Source organism: Rhinoraja longicauda, chromosome 40, assembly GCF_053455715.1.
Source record: "Rhinoraja longicauda isolate Sanriku21f chromosome 40, sRhiLon1.1, whole genome shotgun sequence".
NCBI classification, from domain to species: Eukaryota; Metazoa; Chordata; class Chondrichthyes; order Rajiformes; family Arhynchobatidae; genus Rhinoraja; species Rhinoraja longicauda.
The window spans coordinates 7,976,812-7,997,233 of NC_135992.1; the positions used below are offsets into that span (position 1 = coordinate 7,976,812).

A 20,422-nucleotide genomic window follows, 5' to 3' on the forward strand; every position below is an offset into this window, starting at 1 on the left:
ATGACAATAAAGATATATTGTATTGTATTGTTTGTGTGATGGTCTGGACTGCGTCCACAATTCACTGCAATTTCTTGCAGTTTTGGATGGAGTTGTTCCCAAACCAATCAATCAATTAAAAGAGATAGTCAGAACCCTGGGTGGAAATGGCAAGGAATAGAAAGAAGGCTTAGCTTTCAGATGAGAGAGGAAAAGTTTAATGATGGGTGATGTCTCAACCCAAAACGTCACCCATTCCTTCGCTCCAGAGATGCAGGACAGAACGCCACAGGAGATCCTTCTTCCCAGTGGCTATCAAACTTTACAACTCCTCCCCTTCTGTTGTGGGGTAGACTGAGACTTACTCCCCCCACCCCCCCCCCCCCCACTCCCCAATCTTTGCACATCCCCCAAGCCTTTCCACTCATCACTTTCATTTCATGTTTCATGTACTCTGTATTTCTTTGACTGTTGGCAGATCAATTTCCCTCCAGGAATAAATAAAGTTCTATCATATCGTATGCTGCCTGTCCCGGTGAGTTACTCCAGCCAGTACTTCATGTCAATCTTCAGTGAAAGGATTGTGTTGTATTGGATCTTACTCTTCATCAAACTTTGGTATTTTTGTTGTTGGCCTGTCAGGTACTGGAGCATGAACTCATGTCCCAGGGAAACAAATAAACTTACAGAATGTCTCCAGTTGTAGGTCCTTCTGCAGTTGTACAGGGCCCTAGTGAGACCGCACCTGGAGTACTGTGTGCAGTTTTGGTCTCCAAATTTGAGGAAGGATATTCTTGCTATTGAGGGCGTGCAGCGTAGGTTTACTCGGTTAATTCCCGGAATGGCGGGACTGTCATATGTTGAAAGACTGGAGCGACTAGCCTTGTATACACTGGAATTTAGAAGGATGAGAGGGGATCTTATCAAAACGTATAAGATTATTAAGGGGTTGGACACGTTAGAGGCAGGAAACATGTTCCCAATGTTGGGGGAGTCCAGAACAAGGGGCCACAGTTTAAGAATAAAGGGTAGGCCATTCAGAATGGAGATGAGGAAAAACATTTTCAGTCAGAGAGTTGTGAATCTGTGGAATTCTCTGCCTCAGAAGGCAGTGGAAGCCAATTCTCTGAATGCATTCAAGAGAGAGCTAGATAGAGCTCTTAAGGATAGCGAAGTCAGGGGGTATGGGGAGAAGGCAGGAACGGGGTACTGATTGAGAATGATCAGCCATGATCACATTGAATGGCGGTGCTGGCTCGAAGGGCTGAATGGCCTACTCCTGCACCTATTGTCTATTGGTCAGACAAGTATTTGTATCTGTGTTGTTCCATTGAATGGAAGATGATTCTAAAAATCTGACAGGATTTACAGCAGCAAAGAAATACTCTGGATGAAGACAGTTTAGCCGTCATGTTTGGATGGATGCAGCGGTTCGGTATGTATGTTTACGGAGGTTATTTCACCAGCCAACTTGATTCACACATCACCATCATGTTGGCACTTTGGTTGAACCTGGTGGTGGATGCTTCAGCCTTGTCTGTATTGCTCACATGTGCTTCCCCTAAGGGTGGGGTTGTTTTTGGAGCCTACTCCTCCCATTAGCCACCACCATTCATGACTAGATGTGAACATATTGGATTGCTGAGCTGCAACCTGCTCCATTGTGGCTGTGAGATCACTTCCTCTGCCTATTGCAAGCTACCTTTGCTGTTTAGCGCATGTGTAATGCTGCATTGCAGCCCACTGCGCTGGCACCTCATCATTTTTAGTTAAAGCTGGAGCTGCTCTTTGCATGAATTGAATCAAGCTTCTTCAACATCTACAGGTATACGGTAGAGAGCACATTGACCGGGTACAGCATGGCCTGGTTCGGCAACTCGAACGCCCAGAAACGAAAGAGATTACAAAAAGTGGTGAACACAGCCCGGTCCATCACGGGCACTGACCTCCCCAATATCTGTAGGTGGCGCTGGCTCATAAAGGCAGCCAACATCAGCCAGGACACACACTTCCCTGGTCACACTCTTACCACACTCCTGCCATCGGGAAGATGGTATAGCAGTCTGAAAACTGTGACCTCCAGGTTCAAGAACAGCTTTTCCCCAATATCTATCAGGCTCTCAAATACTACAAAACACGAACTAAACAATGAACTGTCTTAGTTGGACAGAGGACTTGGGCTTTTTTGCACTAGCATTAAGGTTATTAATAATTTTTGTTTAAATTATATATTATCTATAAGTATCGTGTTTGCAGGCCTGTTATTCTGCTGCAAGTTCGAATGACATTGTTTCATCGTTGATACATGTGGCAATTAAACTCTTGACTCAGGGCTGATATTAAAGGTAGCATGAGGAATGTGTGGGCCTTGAGGTTACAGATGGTAATCGATGGTCCACAGCTCCTCACGGTTGCCCAGTTTTAACAAGTGACATGGTCACAAGAGGGGTTTAAATGCTTTACTTTAATTACATTGTAAATCATTCAGAAACTGTGCCCAAGAAACTGCAAGTGTCCACTGCCGTACAGTTTGTAGGAAGGAACTGTGGATGCTGGTTTATACCGCAGACACAAAATACTGGAGTAACTCAGCGGGTCAGGCAGCATCTCTGGAGAAAAGGAATAGGTGACGTTTCGGGTATCGACCTATTCCTTTTATCCAGAGATGCTGCCTGTACCGTTGAGTTACTCCAGCATTTTGTGTCTATCTCCACTGTCAAACATCTATTTCGACAGTCAGCCACACTTCTGGGGAACAGGGCGCTCCAGAAATCGGGACCATGCGGGATGAAGCAGCTTGCTGGCATCTTCTCCTGCTGTGCTCGTCACTTCTCCCAGCCTTTGCCCCCTGGTTGGTGTGGTAGCTTGAATCCGATCTGCTGTGCCAGTTGTTGGTGCGAGAGCTCCCCCTTGCCGTGGTACTCCTGGTGCAGAGCCTGGTGGTGCCGCACACTCTGCAGCAAGCACAGGTAGATGGAGGCCTGGTGTATCAGCTCCTGCTGGGCTCGGCACAACTTCTCACTGGTCACCTGCCAACAAACCGGAGGGAACAGCCGGTCACTGATGGGCCGAACGTCCTGACACAGCAACGCTGCGTTTCATGCAAGGTGGGAAATCAAGGCAGCCATTTTCAGAAATAGTATTTCTCTCTGCTCTCAGAGGAGCCTGACCTCAGGGTTTAACCCGGTGACCTCATTCTGCCTTTGCTCTGACTCCCTGGTCACTGACCATGACCAGTGATTTTGAATTTCCTCGCTCCTTGACCAAAGATCGCAAAACCTCTCGATTATTGACTCTCACCCCCGACCATGCTATTCATAAGTGATAGGAGTAGAATTAGGCCATTCGGCTCATCAAGTCCACTCCGCCATTCAATCATGGTTTAGAAGTTTAGAAGATTGAGGGGGCACCTCATTGAAACATACAGAATATTGAAAGGTTTGGATAGAGTGGATGTGGAGAGGATGTTTCCACTAGTGGGAGAGCCTAGGACTAAAGGTCATAGTCTCAGAATTAAAGGACCGTTCTTTTATGAAAGAGATGAGGAGAAATGTATTTAATCAGAGGGTGGCGAATCTGTGGAATTATTTGCCACAGAAGGCTGTAAATGCCAAGTCAGTGGATATTTGTAAAGCAGAGATAGACTCTTTGTAGTTTAGCACAATCCGCAGGTGTTCCCACTTTCATTTCACTGCTATGTGACAAATAAACTTGACTTGATTAGTACAGATATCAGGGGTTATGGGGAGAAGGGAGGAGAATGGGGCTAGGAGAGAGATAGATCAGCCATGTATAGGGCGGCACGGTAGCGCAGCGGTAGAGTTGCTGCTTTACAGCGAATGCAGCGCCGGAGACTCAGGTTCGATCCTGACTACGGGTGCTGCACTGTAAGGAGTTTGTACGTTCTCCCCGTGACCTGCGTGGGTTTTCTCCGAGATCTTCGGTTTCCTCCCACACTCCAAAGACGTACAGGTATGTAGGTTAATTGGCTGGGTAAATGTAAAAATTGTCCCTAGTGGGTGTAGGATAGTGTTAATGTGCGGGGATCACTGGGCGGCACGGACTTGGAGGGCCGAAAAGGCCTGTTTCCGGCTGTATATATATGATATGATATGATATGATATGACTGAATGGCAGAGAAGACACGATGGGCTGAATGGCCTAATTCTGCTTCTATCACTCATGACCTAATGACTGATCCATCTCTCCCCTCCTAACCCCATTCTCCTGCCTTCTCCCCGTAACCCTCTGACACCCCTACTGATCAAATGTTGCTGGAAGCCCTGACACACTGAGGTTGGTGACATGACATGTGTCTGTTGCCCCTTGACCTCCATAGTACCCTGATTGGCTGAGCGGCCCATTGATCAGCTAAGGCCCGCCCATGCATTGGCGAATCTCTGCTGCGATTAGCGCAACCAACTGTCCATCAGTAACGCCCCGCCCCCATTGTTGCCACCCTCGACTCTGATTGGACCGTGGACAACCCAAAGCCCGCCCCCTGTTTCATCGGCTGTTGCCCTGATTGGAGGAAGGGACCGTCAATAACCGCAGCGCCCGCCCCATCGCAGTGGTTGGAGGATCGGGACGTCGGTCATGTAAAGCCCGTTCCCTATGTCACTGCCCGCCGCTGTGATTGGCCGCGCCGCCCGTCAATAACTGTCGCGCCCTCCCCCCCTCCTCCCCCGCCCCCGGTCGGGTCGCCGTCGCCGTCGCCGCCCCGGCCCCTTCACCTTGTTCTTGTGGAACTGCTCGGTGATGTACTTGTAGGCGGCGGTGCGGCGGTAATTGTCGCCCCCCGGGTCCCGGAACCTCAGCTCCTTCAGCAGCGCCCGCAACACCCGCCACGGAGGAGCCGCCATCTTCCCCCGACCAGACCAGTCCGCACAATCGATGGCGGAGCGCGGGGAGGGGGGGATCGGGCTGCGATACCGCTGGTGGCCGCCGGGGGGCGCTGCCATCACCCCCTCCCATGGGCCAACCTTGGCTGTTAATGTCCCCTCTACACACATGACATGTAGATAGTGTTGCTGCATGATGTATAATAACGGCTGGGCTTTATATTACCTGCTAGTTAACTTTCCTCCTCTATATTCTCCCACCCCATGTAATTTTTTCTTACCCATGCTGTGTCTGGTGAATCAGCATGGGTTAATAAGTGATAGGAGCAGAATGAGGCCATTCGGTCCATCAAAGCTACTCCCTCCATTCAATCATGGCTGATCTGTCTCTCCCTCCTAACCCCATTCTCCTGCCTTTGCCCCATAACTCCTGCCACCCGGACTAATCAAGAATCTATCTCCGCCTTAAAAATATCCACAGACTTGGCCTCCACCACCTTCCGTGGCAAAGAATTCCACAGATCCACCAACCTCTGACTAAATAAATTCCTCCTCATCTCCTTCCTAAAGGAACATCCTTTTATTCTGAGGCTATGACCTCTCATCCTAGACTCTCCCACTAGTGGAAACATTCCACATCCACCCTATCCTGGCTTTTCACTATTCAGTGAGTTTCAATGAGCCCCCCCCCTCCCCGGCATCATTCTAAATTTCAGCAAGTACAGGCGCAGTGCCGTCAAATGCTCATCATATGAGAAACCTACTCATTCCTGGGATCATTCCCGTAAACCTCCTCTAGACCCTCTCCAGAGCCAGCACATCCTTCCTCAGATATGGGACACAGGTGAGGGAGCACCTATGACAGCCAGGGGGAAATCATGTTTTCTAAAGAATGAGGACATCTCGGATATATCATATCATATCATATATCTACAGCCGGAAACAGGCCTTTTCGGCCCTCCAAGTCCGTGCCGCCCAGTGATCCCCGTACATTAACACTATCCTACACCCACTAGGGACAATTTTTACATTTACCCAGCCAATTAACCTACATACCTGTACGTCTTTGGATTTGAATGAAAAGCCTCATGTTGGGAGCAGATGTGATGGAGACAGAGGAATTGGGAGTAGGGGATAGTGTCTTAGCAAGAAGCAGGATGAAAGGAAGTGTAGTCCAGATAACTGTGGGAGTTGGTAGGTTTGTATTAGACGTCAGTCAATAGTCCGTCCCCTGTGATGGAGCCAAGAGAGATCAAGAAAGGGGAGAGAGGTGTCGGAAGTAGCCCAGATTAATTTGAGGGCAGTGTGGAAGTTAGCGGGGAAGCTAATGAAATCAACGAGTTCTGCATGGGTGCAGGAGGCAGCCCTGGTGTAGCGTGAAATGTTAATTTAGGGAAAACAGAGTAGGGTAAACGAAGGGTCCCAACCCCCACCTAGCCATATTCGCCAGAGCTCCTGCCTGAACTGCTGAGTTACTCCAGCACTTTGTGTCTTTTTTGTCAAACTGCTGGCAGAAATCAGGACAGTCAAGAAGCATCGGTGTAGGGAAATGGACAAACAATGTTTCAGGATGGAACTCTTTTTCAGCCTGAAGGAGTGGAGGGGAAAATGCTTGTAGAAGAGGGTGGGGCAAGAACTGGCAAGTGACATGTGAATCCAGTCAAGGAGAGGTAGATTGGCAGATGCTGCCTGACCTGCTGAGTATTCCTGACATTTCCAGTTCTCTTTAGCATTCTGCCTAAACAGCTCCGGAGTGCCTGAAAGTTAAGTCTATAATCTCCGAGCAGCTCCAAACATTTATTCTGCATTTAATTATAAATATCTTAGTTCCACCTATTTACAAACACTGTTCAAGTACCTCTGGCTGCTTCACCGGAATCCATTACCTCTCACAAGATTGGCAGTGTGAGAAAATTAGCTGCTGACTGCTTAAAAGCAGCAAGGCTGCCAGAACCAAGAACATGGATCACTCCGTACTGTTCCTTACCCTCATTACACCCTGCCTTGTTTACAATTGATAAGCAAATTCTTTCCCACCTTTCAAACTTTACTTGTACAATACACTGTCCTAAATTCACAATGAAATGATTTTAGTGATACAGCCCAAAAACAGGCCCCACGGCCCCCACCGAGTCTGTGCTGTCCAGCGATCGCCCACTAGCACTATCCTGCACACTAGAGACAATTTACAATTTTACTAAAGCCAATTAACCTACAAACCTTTATGTATTTGGAGAGTGGGAGGATACCGGAGCACCCGTGTAGAAACCCCACTTGGTCATAGAGAGTATACAAACTCCGTACAGATAGCACCCGTGGTCAGGATCGAATCCGGGTGTCTGGTGCTGTGAGACAGCAACTCTACCGCTGTGCCACCCTGTCACTTGTCCATTTCATAAGTACCAAGGAATATTACACGTAAAAATGAACTTGAGCCAAGGAATTTTGTGACATAATTGTTAATGTTCAAATTCTGCTCTGGGACAGACCTGCAAGTGCCAGATACATGATTTTCAGCTCTCTCATTAGGTGGATCCCAGATTTCAGAGGGACCCGCTGTTTCACACAAAATGACAATCAAACACAAACTACAGATGCTAGAATTCAGAAATAAAAAACAAAAATGTAGTAAATGTCCATCAGGTTTGGCAACGTCTATGGAAAGGGAAACAGAGTTCATGCTTCAGGTCCAAGACTCTTCTGATGAATCCTCAACTCTGTTTTTCACAAGTAATAGTAGAATTAAGCCATTCGGCCCATTAGGTCTACTCCACCATTCAATCATGGCTGATCTCTACCTCCTAATCCCATTTTCCTGCAGTATAATGTAGATAAATGTGAGGTTATCCACTTTGGCGGCAAAACAAGGAGGCAGATTATTATCTCAATGGTGGAAGATTAGGTAAAGGGAAAGTGCAATGAGACCTGCAGGTACAGCAGGCAGTGAAGAAAGCTAATGGCATGTTGGCCTTCACAGTGAGAGGATTTGAGAATAGGAGTGAAGACGTCCTTCTGTAGTTGTACAGGGCCCTGGTGAGACCACATCTGGAGTACTGTGTGCAGTTTTGGTCTCCTAATTTGAGGAAGGACATCCTTGCTATTGAGGCAGTGCAGTGTCGGTTCACAAGGTTAATCCCCAGGATGGCAGGACTGTCGTATGAGGAAAGATTGGAAAGACTGAGCTTGTATTCACTGGAGTTTAGAAGGATGAGAGGGGATCTTATAGAGACATATAAAATTATAAAAGGACTGGACAAGCTAGATGCAGGAAAAATGTTCCCAATGTTGGGGGAGTCCAGAACCAGGGGCCAGTCTAAGAATAAAGGGGAGGCCATTTAAAACTGAGGTGAGAAGAAACTTTTTCACCCAGAGAGTTGTGAATTTGTGGAATTCTCTGCCATAGAAGTCAGTGGAGGTGAATTCACTGGATGAATTTAAAAGAGTTATATAGAGCTCTAGGGGCTAGTGGAATCAAGGGATACAGAGAAGGCAGGCACGGGTTACTGATTATGGATGATCACAATGAATGGCGGTGCTGGCTCGAAGGGTCAAATGGTTTCCGCCTGCACCTATTTGCTATGTTTCTCCCCTTAACACCTGTTCTAATCAAGACTTTGTCTATCTCTGCCTTAAAAATATCCACTGACTTGGCCTCCACAGTCCTCTGTGGCAATGAGTTCCAATTTGACAATATCATTCAGCTCTCTTTGATGACAGTGGCGCAGCAGGTAGAGCTGCTGCCCACAGCACCAGAGACCCGGGTTTGATCCTGACCACGGGTGCCGCTTGCCTGGAGTTTGACTGCGTGGGTTTCCTCCCACATTCCCTGTGACTGCGTGAGTTTCCTCCCACATTGCCCCTAGTGTGTGTGGAGTGGATGAGAAAGTAGAATTAGTGTGAACAGTGTGATCGATTCGCTTTGGATTCGGTGGACCGAAGGGTCTGTTTCCATGCTGTATCTTTCAATCAATTGCAACCTTATTTTGCATTATATGTCAGCAATGATAATAATAGTGCAGTTCATGCTGAACCACATCAGTTGAGATCAGGTTTACTAGCACACGCTAAAAATGCAACTTGTTATTATTACTGTTTAATTGTCCAGTCAGTGATAGTCTCTATGCTTGTAAAACACAACACAATAGACAATAGGTGCAGGAGGAGGCCATTTGGCCCTTCGAGCCAGCACCGCCATTCAATGTGATCATGACTGATCATTCTCAATCAGTACCCCGTTCCTGCCTTCTCCCCATACCCCCTGACTCCGCTATCCTTAAGAGCTCTATCTAGCTCTCTCTTGAATGCATTCAGAGAATTGGCCTCCACTGCCTTCTGAGGCAGAGAATTCCACAGATTCACAACTCTCTGACTGAAAAAGTTTTTCCTCATCTCAGTTCTAAACACTACAAAGTTGCATTGATTTCTGTGGTGCATCAGAGAAATTTATAAAATGAGAGGCATGGATAGGGTAGATAGTCTTTTTTCAATCCCAGGGTAGAAATGTCACATAATTGAGGGCATAGGTTTGAGGTGAGAGAGGGAAGATTTAAAGGAAATATGCACGGCAAATGTTTTTTAATATACAGAATGCCAGTGGTGCTGGCAGGGGTAGAAGCTGATGCAACATTGAAGTTATTGAAGCATTTAGACAGGTACATGAATATGCAATTTAATTTGCCATCATGGTTTGCACGGGCATCAGGCATCTCGTTTCTGAATCCCTATATCCTTGCATTCTGAAAGATTGGCCGCATAGGCAATTAAAACATTCTACTCAATACTCAGCATTCAGGAATGCTCTGACAGATTGGAAAACCGATAATTTAATACTGCTTTTCAAGAAAGGAGAAAGAACAGGCCAGCAGGGTTAATATTCTGCAAGAATACTGAAATCCATCAGTCATACAGCGTTGACTTTAGCTCAACTTGCTCACACCGACCAACATGTCCCATCTACACTAGTCCCACCTGCCTGCGTTTGGCACATATCCTTCTAAACCTATCCTATCCATGTACCTGTCTAAACGTTGTGATAGTACCTGCCTCGACTACCTCCTCTGGCAGCTCATTTCATACACCCACCACCCTTTGTATAGAAAAGTTACCCCTCAGTGTCCGATTAAATCTTTCCCCTCTCACCTGAAACCTATGTCCTCTGGTTCTCAATTACCTGGGAAAGAGACTGCGCGTTTACCTGATCTACAGTATTCCTGTCACGATTTTGTACATTGTTAAAGAGGTGCATAGTTAGCACTACTGCCTCACAGCTCTAGGGAGATGGTTTGATCCTGACCTTGGGTGCTCTCAGTAAGGGCTTTTCACATTCTCCTCATGACTGCCTGGATTTTCTCAACATGCTCCAGTTTGTTCTTATAAAGTAAATGTGTTGATAGGTTGATTTACTTCTGTAAATTGCCCCTGGTGTTGGTGGATGTTATGAGGATTCATGCAAATACAAGTTTGTGCACCTAATTACCCTCTGTCACCTCTGCAGTTGCAGCCATGCCATTTGCATGCTTGACACCAGATTCCAAAACAAGACACTCAAATCACTTCCTGCAACAGAATTCAGAATCATCGGACGAATAGGATATTCGAGGATGTTTTCCGGACACGTCAAAAAAATGTTACCCCCCCCCCCCCCCTCCTTGGTATCACCGGCTCACAACCACTCAAAAGTAGAGAAGCAGCTGTCAGGATAGCACTGAGACCCTCGAGTCCATTCATCAGCCCAGAATGAATGGCGGAACAAGTGCCCAGTTCTACACCCACCCACTCAACCACGCATCTCTTGTTCCAAGATAAACACAAAGTGCTGGAGTAACTCAACGGGACAGGCAGCTCTGTAGATAAGGGATGGGTGACGTTTCGGGTCGAGACCCTTCTTCAGACCTGTCCCATCTTAGTTTAGTTTTAGAGATACAGCGCAGAAACAGGCCCTTTGGTACACCAAGCCCGCGCCGAGCAGCGATCCCCGTACACCAGCACTATCCTTTAAACTAGGAACAAGTTACAATCTTCACCGCAGCCGATTAACCTACAAACCTGTACGTCTTTGGAATATAGGAGGAAACCGGAGCACCCGGGGAAAGCCCACGCAGTCATAGGGAGAACGTACAAACTCCGTACAGACAGCACCTGTAGTCAGGATTGAACCCGGGTCTCCGGCGCTGTGAGGCAGCAACTCTACCGCTGCGCCATTGTGCAGCCCACTTTGTAGATTCCATTTTGGTCTCTGAGCCCAGAACTGGAGTGGAAGTAAATCATCCCTAATCTGAGGAAGGCTGCATAGATGGAGAGAGGTGAAGTGCTGCAAGAACACACACAAACACACAACCTGCATAAGCAGCAGCTTGTACTATTGCAGGGGCATAAGCTGTATATCTTTAACGTAGCAAGCCAGTGCCGATCACACCACACAATTCCTTCTTGGCTGCAGCAGACGTTCCTGTTCCAGACAACTTTGCTGAATGAAGATATGATTATACAGGAAACAACTCATTTCCAACCCAATGAGATCAAATCAATCACCAACCCACGTCACGCACAAATACAGCAGAGTCGCAACATGTTCTCACCATTTTTGTTTTATTTTAAAAACAGTGCTTTATTACTGTTGGGAAGGGTGTGCCCTCCTTCGAGTTTATAAAAGCCAGCAACAAGATCAATAATTTATACATGGGAAGTAATACAAAAGGAATAATAGTCCATGTCCTATCTACTTAACATTCATGATTATATCTAATTATAACCCAATGAATACTGCTCGGTGATGAAGCTACTATACGATATACCATACCTTCCAGGGAAACGTTCACAAACAAGGTGGGTCAGGGTCAGGACAGTGTTGATGCTAGCTTTCTAGCAAGATTAAATACCCCCTGCGCATGTTTTTTTTTTTTAAAGGCTCTGCTTAGTGTTTTCTCCTATTGTATTCCCTTTCCAACGCCTGCACCACAGCACAGTTTCCAGTTCCCCCATCCCACCACTCATCTCTGATCGGAGCTCGGAGAGAGAGTCCTCTTCTCTTTCATGGTTCACACAGCCTTCCAGCTGCGGAAGATGAAGCCTATCCTTGTTTACTGGGGGGGAGAGGGGGGGGGGCAGGAGGATGGTGGTGTTGATGGGGAAAAGGGATTGTGATGGGTGAACTGTATTAGAAATAAATGGAAAGAAATAAATGTTGTTTACAAAAAGGCTGAAGGATTAAATGGTTCAAGTATCTGCATCAGCCATGCTGCTGTGATAATGACTCCTACTGCGAACAACCAAGGGTTTCCTATTCCAGTCGGGATACAGCCATGGGTCCCGTCCAAAAAAAACCCACACACACCCACACACACGCATGCACAACACAAAACAAATAAAACGGGTCAGTCCCATTGAAGCTGATCTGATGGACGGGCTGTTGGACTTTTACCATGCAACAAGCTGTTGACTGGACATGGCCAATTCCTGCTAGAAGCAAGAGTCTTTTTGCCAAATAAAAAGAGGATTAAAAAAACATTTACTCTACTCAGAAATTGTTCCCTCCAAACATTCTGCCTATTCTACAAATGCTCTGAGGCTTTTACAAAACAAAGACAAGGATAGAGAACAATACCCTTGGGTTACTTGGTAGTCAACGGAGTAGAGCGCAGCTGCAGTACTAACTGACTAACATGTTCACTGGTTATAATATAAAAGTTAACCTAAGTAAAAGAATATGATTTGTAGTCATAGGAATGAAAGCGATTATTGAATCTGGTGTGACACAGAATAGCAACTCCCATTAATACAAGCAATCTGTGATTTCTAGGTTTTCTTTCTATGGTAGCATTTTATATGCGCAACTAAACTAACTGGAGCACTATCAGGAGATGCTGTCAAGCACCACACCACATTCCCATTTTAATTTCCTTCCTCTGTGATGAGACTTTTCTGTGAATGTTTCCCCATTATAACGACAACTAAAATATTTTATATACAAAAAACATAATTGTCATACAGCGACAAACCATGCTTTGGCTTGCAAAAAAAATAATCATAATTTAAGGGCGGCAGTGTGGTCTCTACGACTAGTGTCCCTTTTTTCTTTTAACAAAGATTGATTTTCTTTAAATAGCTTACTAAGCCGGTGCAGTGTACACTGTGTTGGGGGGATACTGCATGATCAGAAGCTCTGGCAACAACTGTGCTGTCTGCACTGTGGAAGTATACTTCGTTCAACCCAGATCTCCCAGTGTGGAGATATAACAGGGTTCTCAAACAGACAGCAAAGCCCCAGGAACATCGGAGTAGAATGGATAGGTCCACGCCAGCCCCAGATGTGCACAATAAATCATTAGCTTCAATCTGACCTGCAGTCTGTGACTAACCCTCACACATTTGCTCGGCTAACTTCTTAAAAAAGTTTAACATCTGAAATAACAACACGAATTCCTGTGAAATGCCAGCTGACATTTTGTGGAATTCATGCCTCTTTTTACATGATGCTACTGTGTGGCTGACCATCCACACTTTTGCTGCTGCAAGCTCTCAATCCCCAGCCTATTCACATCGCACCTCTCAGGCAGAGGTAGAGCTGGAGTCTTCTTTCGCCAGATGACCATTTTCTGTGCAGCATCTCCCTGCTCGTTTAGGTACTCACCGAAGACAGAGGTAAATGCAACAAAGATCGCAAAGCAGCCAAAATCCAATGATGACAATGAGAGTTAACAGAAAATTTGATTTAGAAACTGCATTAAATTTGCATGTAATTCTGCTGAATGCAAAAGTGTCAGCGAGTCTGAGCAATATCCTCGGTCACATTAAAAAAAAATAATAATAAATTGGGTAATACAATTCAATTAACCTGATGCAATTAAAACATGCATATATTTAGTGCCAACACTTCTGGATTGTATCACTTTACTCAATGGTGCTACCTGACAGTGCAGTGTAAACCTGCCCCATTTACACCAGGAGGTTCCAATAAAACCTCCATTTGGAATTTGCTGGGATCCTAATGCATTCAGTCTATATCATTTTTAAAACAAATTTGTTCAGATAAATTTACATACCAGCGGGAGGAGGGTAGGACGAGGTGGCGTGTGTGGTCTTAAGAGTCTTGAACAAATGATGACAACGGACAAAAAGTGAATGTTGCAGCCACTTTGCATTTTGATAGCAACTAATATTTCATTCGTTGCTACCGTTTAGTTGGGTTGAAACAGGCACAATTTAACATGCTGACTACCTCTGGAAATGATGAATAGATGGAAGCTGTTGCTATCCTCACTACAAAAAAATCAAAGCACAACATAAAACTGTTTCCATCAACTCACATTTGGGTAATTTCCAGCTTTCCCCAACCTCTCCTCCTCATTTTGGACTGATCCCATTCAGTGGCAAATCTGTCTGCCTTTCTCTCTCCTATCAAGATTCTTTATAACCACAATCCTTTGGAGCTGCTGTTCCAGACACACACACACACACCATTGGGACCAGATTTCCACGAGCACCCAATTTCACTTTTGGTTTGTATTACTGCTTTTGTGCCTAATATTTTTAATTTCTTGACTGTCTTTTGTCAAGTGAGGCTGATTTCATAAATGTCACTACACACACACAAAGAAATGCACTTTTATACCACAGTTAAAAACTGTCTGCACAATCTTTGGAACAAAAAAAAATGAAGGCATAAACATAAGGAAAAAAAATACATGTTTAGAAGAACATAATGAGGTATAAAAAAGGTCTCTTGTGTAATGATTTCCTCTCTTTCTCGTGTATTTTTTTTCGTGTTGAGTTGCTATAAAGTTCCACTACTTGTAATATTGCAACAACCAGGCCTTGGGAAGGGGCTGTTCCCATTGCAGGAGTTCACATCACTTTTAGTAGGGAGCGAAACGACTGTATCCACCTCGGTATAAACTAGCCTGGAAAAACAAAAAAACACTATGTAAAGCAAACTAAACATTCAGTACGTAAAGCAAACTAAAAATTTAACATTCAGCTGCGGTACAGGCATCAGCACACACTCATCTACGTAGCTTGCAATTCCAGAGAATTAAACATGAAGATCCAGGTGGGCCATGAAGTGCAATACTGAAGATGCGCAGTCTGCAAGTTACAATATTTATAAGATGTTAAATCAGGCCCCTACTGTACTTCCCAGTGGATGTAAGCAATACCATGGCACAGTCAGCATACTGAGGCAGATTACTGAGTCATTGTCATATTGCTGTTTATAAGATCTTGCTGCATACGGTCGTAATTTTTCCCATATGAAATAGAATTTCTCTATTGGAAAGGAAAATTTGCTCTCCCGTTTGCCAGTGATATAAGATGCTTATTTGATTGTAAAATCAACAGACTGTGGGTGGGTGGGGGAAAGAGGACAGGGTGTTTTTCGCCAGGTTGAGGAAAATCGAAAAAAGGACTGGCCAGTGATTAGTGTGCAGTTAGACACAGGGTCTCTACAGGTGCAGTTGATCCTCACTAGCAGAACAAAAGAACATTCCTTAACGAGTTTATCTTCTTGAACCTGTAGATGCTGAAAATCTGAAATAAAAGTAGAGAATGTTGGACACATTCAGCAGGTCAGACATCTGTGGAAAATGAAACTGATACATTAACTGTTTTCTTCCTAAAGGTACAATGACTTTGGGTGATCAAAGGCACCATCACCAACTTAGTATTCAAATGTAACTGTACAAGCATCTGCAGTTCTTTTCCTACACTACTCAGTTTAGGAAGTGGCTGGGCACACTGGTATAGTGAAAGAAAAACATTAAAAAAATATCAGCCTAATTCATGTCCTTACTATCTAATGGCTGTTGTGATCAGCCATGATCATATTGAATGGCGGTGCTGGCTTGAAGGGCCATTTAATACTCCTACACCTATTTTCTATGTTTCTATGTGAAGAATAGGTAAAAAAAATGTAGCAAGTCATGCACAATTATCTCAATAAGAGTTCCGACCCAAAACATCACCTATCCATTTTCTCCAGAGATGCTGCCTGACCTGTTGAGTCACTCCAGCATTATTTTTTTCTCTAAATCAGCATTTGCAGATCTTTGTGCCCACAACTGTCTATGATCTGGCTGCCTACCTGATAACAATCTATTTTCACAGATGCTGCCTGGCCTGCTGGGTAGCTGATGCACATATGCAGCTAATTATGAGCCAGTACTTTCATTGGAGGGAATTATAATAAATGGCGAATCCACACATACAGGCAGTTTGACCTGAATGGACTTTGCCCACAAGAGGCTTGATGTTTTATTTTGGCAGAGCTGAAGTTTAAAAATAAAAGAAAAACGAGCTGGAATTTGAAGCTTGTTTGTAGCGTGAGCCTGCAGACATGGCTGACTTTTGCTTCAAAACTACTTATAAGTCCTTTGCCGTCCCTACCCACTCAACTCAAAGGTACACTGCATGACACACGACTTGTGCTTTGCTGTTTATTTGTCAGCTTTTCAATTGCTGATGCTATTTGGGGGACCAGAAGTTCTGTAAAAAGGAATATAGCATATTCAATGTTAATTTCCCTGCCAACTAGCACAAGACGGATTACTCACTAAATTTTGTTCTCCTAGCTTTTTTATTTGGTTGGATGGGTGGGGTGCAGAAGATTTCAAACATTTTTAGGAAAAAAATCTCCAAGCGCAGGCCAAAAGCTGTAGAGGCGCCTGGGAGGAACTGGCAAGATGTGGAGGGAATAGCTTACACACTGTGTGTTAGATTTTACAGCATCTGGCTCGATGCTCCAGGTCCAGAAAAGAAACACATTTCTCGTAGCTCGTCATTAACAAATGCTCAGATGAGAACGCGTCTTTGTACGTGTTAAATAAGGACAGGCTCACTCAAACTTGGTTGCCATGTTTGAATAGCCTGGAGACACTTACCACCTGGAGTTAATGACCAGGGGCCATTAGAGAGAACCATGTATGAGCAGGATTTACAATTTCAAGAGATGGGGAAGGGAAACTATCTTTTAATCTACTTGCATTAAAATAAAGCTCCATGGACTGCAACAACTGCAAAGCAAAGTGCAATGAATGATTTTGCATTTTATTTGACCAGTGACCATCTCTTCTCCAATGCAGTTTGGAATGCTTTGCCAGTTCCTATCTTCAGTACTGCTGCTTTAACTCATATGGGTGAGTGCTGGCAGATTATTTAGGCGTTTTGGAGCATACACCAGAACTTAATTTTGATAACAAGTATTTATTCTCTGGTATGGAGAGAATGGAAAGCGATTGAGAATGGGTGCTCTATATCTCCCCCCTCCTGAACAACACTGTGAATCAATCTTTGCCCTGGCTGAAATAAGTGGTCAAACGCCCAAGAGCAGAGGCTGACAGGGTATCTCTTCCTGGGCTTTTGTCCGATTCAATCTCATCTCAGGTCAACACATTCAGGAAATCTCCCATTTAGTCTAGTTTGGAGATACAGCACGGAAACAGGCCCTTCGGCCCACCGAGTCCGCACCAACCAGCGATCCCCGTACACTAACACTATCCTACACACACTAGGGACAATTTACACATACACCAAGCCAATTAACCTACAAACCTGTACGTCTTTGGAGTGTGGGAGGAAACCGAAGATCTCGGAGAAACCCCACAGGAGAACGTACAAACTCTGTACAGACAGCACCTGTAGTCGGGATCGAACCCGGGACTCCGGCGCTGCAAGCGCTGTAAGGTAGCAACTCTACCGCTGCTCAATTCAAACTATTAGGATAAACATAGGAGACCTTAGGTAAGAAATCCAATTGCCCTGACCCGTGACCTGTGGTTTCAGGTGGTCAATATGTAACATCAACAGCTAACTAACTGTGTTCAGTCAGTCTGTGCTCAGTCAGGAGAGTTAAAATTAAGTCAATAAAAGAATCAGCAGAGAACTGAGAAGTACGTTTGTAAGAAGTTCTCAATCCTGGCAAGTTTAATTTTGATAGTTGTGGAGAGGGGCAGAAATAAACATTTTGTACCCAGCCTCCTCATCAATCAGCAGTACAGGAATTCAATTGAATCTTGGAAAGACGCATTAACCATCAAAAACCAAACAATCCCTTTAATTGAACCTAGCGCCTATACGCTTGTTCCAGAGATTTGTTGATCAGATAGTTGAGTGCGCACAATATCACAGATAAGGTGAAATTAAAACATTTCGCAGGTTCCCCGATAACACTCACAGTGTGAGTGTGTCTGCAGACAGATTCAATTAAAGAGGATGGATGGAGTCCAGAAAACTGGCACAGAAAATTCCAACAATTTCATGCCCTGATTCTTTATCGCCTTCCCACTTCCTAGAGTTTCAAACCAATACCAGAAAGGTGGTTGCTTTTATTAATTGAAAGACCACAATCGTTTACTCAACCTCACTGATTAAATGTTTTTAAACAAAACAATTTTCTTGGTATTTCCACATTCTAAAGAACAGGAGCAAGTATGTTGCTCTTAGAATGGCGATGAGGAGGAATTTCTTTAGCCAGAGGGTGGTGAATCTGTGGAATTCATTGCCTTGGAGGCCAAGACATTGGGTGTTTTTAAAGCATAGATTGATTGGTTCTTCATGGGTAAAGGCATCAATGGTTACAGGGAGAAGGCGGGAGAAAGAGTCACTGTTTTGGAAACATCCTCCAAAAGCATTGGCAGGATAAATGTCAGCTTCCTCTTGTGGGTTTGTGACTCTAATTGCACTCAGCCAGCTTTGATGAGTGGGCTTTAGACTTGGGGTACAGTGTAGAAACCATATTTGTTCGGCCACCAAGTCCACACTGTCCGGCGATCACCCTGTTGCACTAACACTATGCTACACACCAAGGACACTGTACAATTTTACCGAGCCAATTAACCTACAAACCTGTACTTCTTTGGAGTGTGGGATTAAACCGGAGCACCGGAAGAAAACCAATGTGGTCACGGGGAGAACATACAAACTCTGTACAGACCGCACCAACAGTCAGGATTGAACTTGGGTCTCTGGTGCTGTGAGGCAACAACACTGGTGCTGCCAGAATTACATTGTTTATATCCCCAACACCAGACTCTTGAAACGGAAACTCCACTCAGAACTTTGTCACTATAAAAGATCACCAAGTGGATAAAAGCGAATGTTCAAGGACCCCCTCAAAGCTTCCTTGTAAAAGCGTAGCATGCCCAATGACCCGTGGGAATCCCTGGTTCACGGCTGCACAAAATGGAGCAGCAGCGTTCTGGATGGCAAATGGATGGATACTCAGAACCAAAAAAGCCCATGCATATGGCAGAAAGAATGCACCACTTGCCAAGCCACCAGACCTCCTGCAACACTTGTGGCAGTGTGCGCATGTCCTACTTTGTCTCAATAACCATCATGGAATTCACAGAACTGATGGTAAAACACAAACAAATTAAATTTAAAAAGTGCTTCGAGGTGGATTCAAATAAGGTATAGAACTGACCTTGAAGTACTGTCAACGAATATATTTATTGTCAGCTTAGAAGTTAAAATCAATTCTCATCAAGACTAGCTATGAAACAGAATCTGTTTGTAGCTGTGAAACCCAAGGCACGGTGGCGCAGCGGTAGAGTTGCTGCCTCACAGCGGCAGAGATCGGGGTTCGATCCTGATTATGGGGTGCAGTCTGTATGGAATTAATACTTTCTTCCCGTGACCTGCGTGGGTTTGCTTCAGTTTCCACCCACACCCCAAAGACATACAGGTTTGTAGGCCAATTGGCTTGGTAAAATTGTACATTTTCCCTAGTATGTGTAGGATAGTGCTAGTGTGCGGGAATCGCCGGTCGGCATGGACTTGATGGGCCGAAGGGCCTGCTTCCGCACTGTGTCTCTAAAGTAAAACTCATACGTCGCAAAGGGTCTAAATCTCAATCTTCTGTTACATCAAATCGTGGTATTATATTCAATATTCTTTCTTTCCTAAATTCTTGAATTTGACCAAGGCCAGAATTCCACTTTTCAGTCTAACAGGTTTCTGCTCTTGCCACAGCAATGACTGACAATACACTGACTTTGGGCATCTTACACCTCCCTTTATGAATCTTTCTGCAGTTCGTGACAGGATTTGTCACACCTACCTCTTCCAACGCCTCTTCTCAGTTGTGATGTTTCATGGGTCTGCCCTCATTTGGTTCCAACTTTACTCACCCAATCGTAGCCTAAGCATTTTCTGTAACGGCCTATCTTTCAATGATTGTGACGCTGTGTCTGGAGTCATCCCATCCAGCAGGAATCACTGTCACTTTATTGTGTCAACCTCTTTCTACCGTTTCAGCCATCCAGGCCTCCCCTGACATGACTTTTGACCTGGTGCCCATTTCAATCTTTTATAATCCTGCAGTGTGTTTAATGTTAAAGACGGTAATTCATTAATTTGCTGTTTAAAGAAACAAATATAATGGTTGACTTACCACAGCGCTGACTCCATAGGTAGGCGCAGGAGCAAGTGTGTGATAGGGATCTGCCGTGTAAACACGCCCATAGCTGAAAAGAGGCAAGGCATTTATTTGCAATGTAAAAACAGAAAGCTTGGCTTGCTTATATGGTATTAAGCATCAACAGCAATGTTTGAGTCTATTTTAACCCTTTCATCACTCAGCATTTCCACAACGGTTACTCTCTCTGCCC

General features: G+C 44.8%; 2 protein-coding genes across 8 annotated transcripts in view; both read right to left on the reverse strand.

The window, feature by feature from the left end:
- Nucleotides 1–2,430: 2,430 nt before the first annotated feature.
- fmc1 (formation of mitochondrial complex V assembly factor 1) lies at nt 2,431–4,874 on the reverse strand. The gene is made up of 2 exons (XM_078430543.1): nt 4,713–4,874; nt 2,431–3,008 (listed from the first exon to the last, which is right to left on the reverse strand). The coding sequence occupies exons 1-2, from the start codon at nt 4,839–4,841 to the stop codon at nt 2,805–2,807; spliced, it is 333 nt and encodes a 110-aa protein (XP_078286669.1). The 5' UTR covers nt 4,842–4,874; the 3' UTR covers nt 2,431–2,804.
- A 6,517-nt stretch (nt 4,875–11,391) lies between these two features.
- LOC144611422 (RNA binding protein fox-1 homolog 2-like) overlaps nt 11,392–20,422 on the reverse strand; it is a 200,853-nt gene continuing 191,822 nt past the window's right edge. For all 7 annotated transcript variants that reach the window (XM_078430493.1, XM_078430498.1, XM_078430497.1 and 4 more), the window contains 2 exons: nt 20,206–20,278; nt 11,392–14,719 (listed from right to left, as the gene is read on the reverse strand). In XM_078430493.1, coding sequence (XP_078286619.1) covers nt 14,675–14,719; nt 20,206–20,278 — 118 coding nt within the window. In that variant the 3' untranslated portion in view covers nt 11,392–14,674. The remainder of the gene's footprint in view (nt 14,720–20,205; nt 20,279–20,422) is intronic.

What these genes read in the sequence shown, in the direction of transcription:
- fmc1 (XM_078430543.1), bottom strand. Translation starts at nt 4,841, where the DNA reads ATGGCGGCTCCTCCGTGGCGGGTGTTGCGGGCGCTGCTGAAGGAGCTG. An exon ending in AGCAGTTCCACAAGAACAAG is followed by an intron (nt 3,009 to 4,712) that starts GTGAAGGGGCCG and finishes GTTTGTTGGCAG; the next exon opens with GTGACCAGTGAGAAGTTGTG.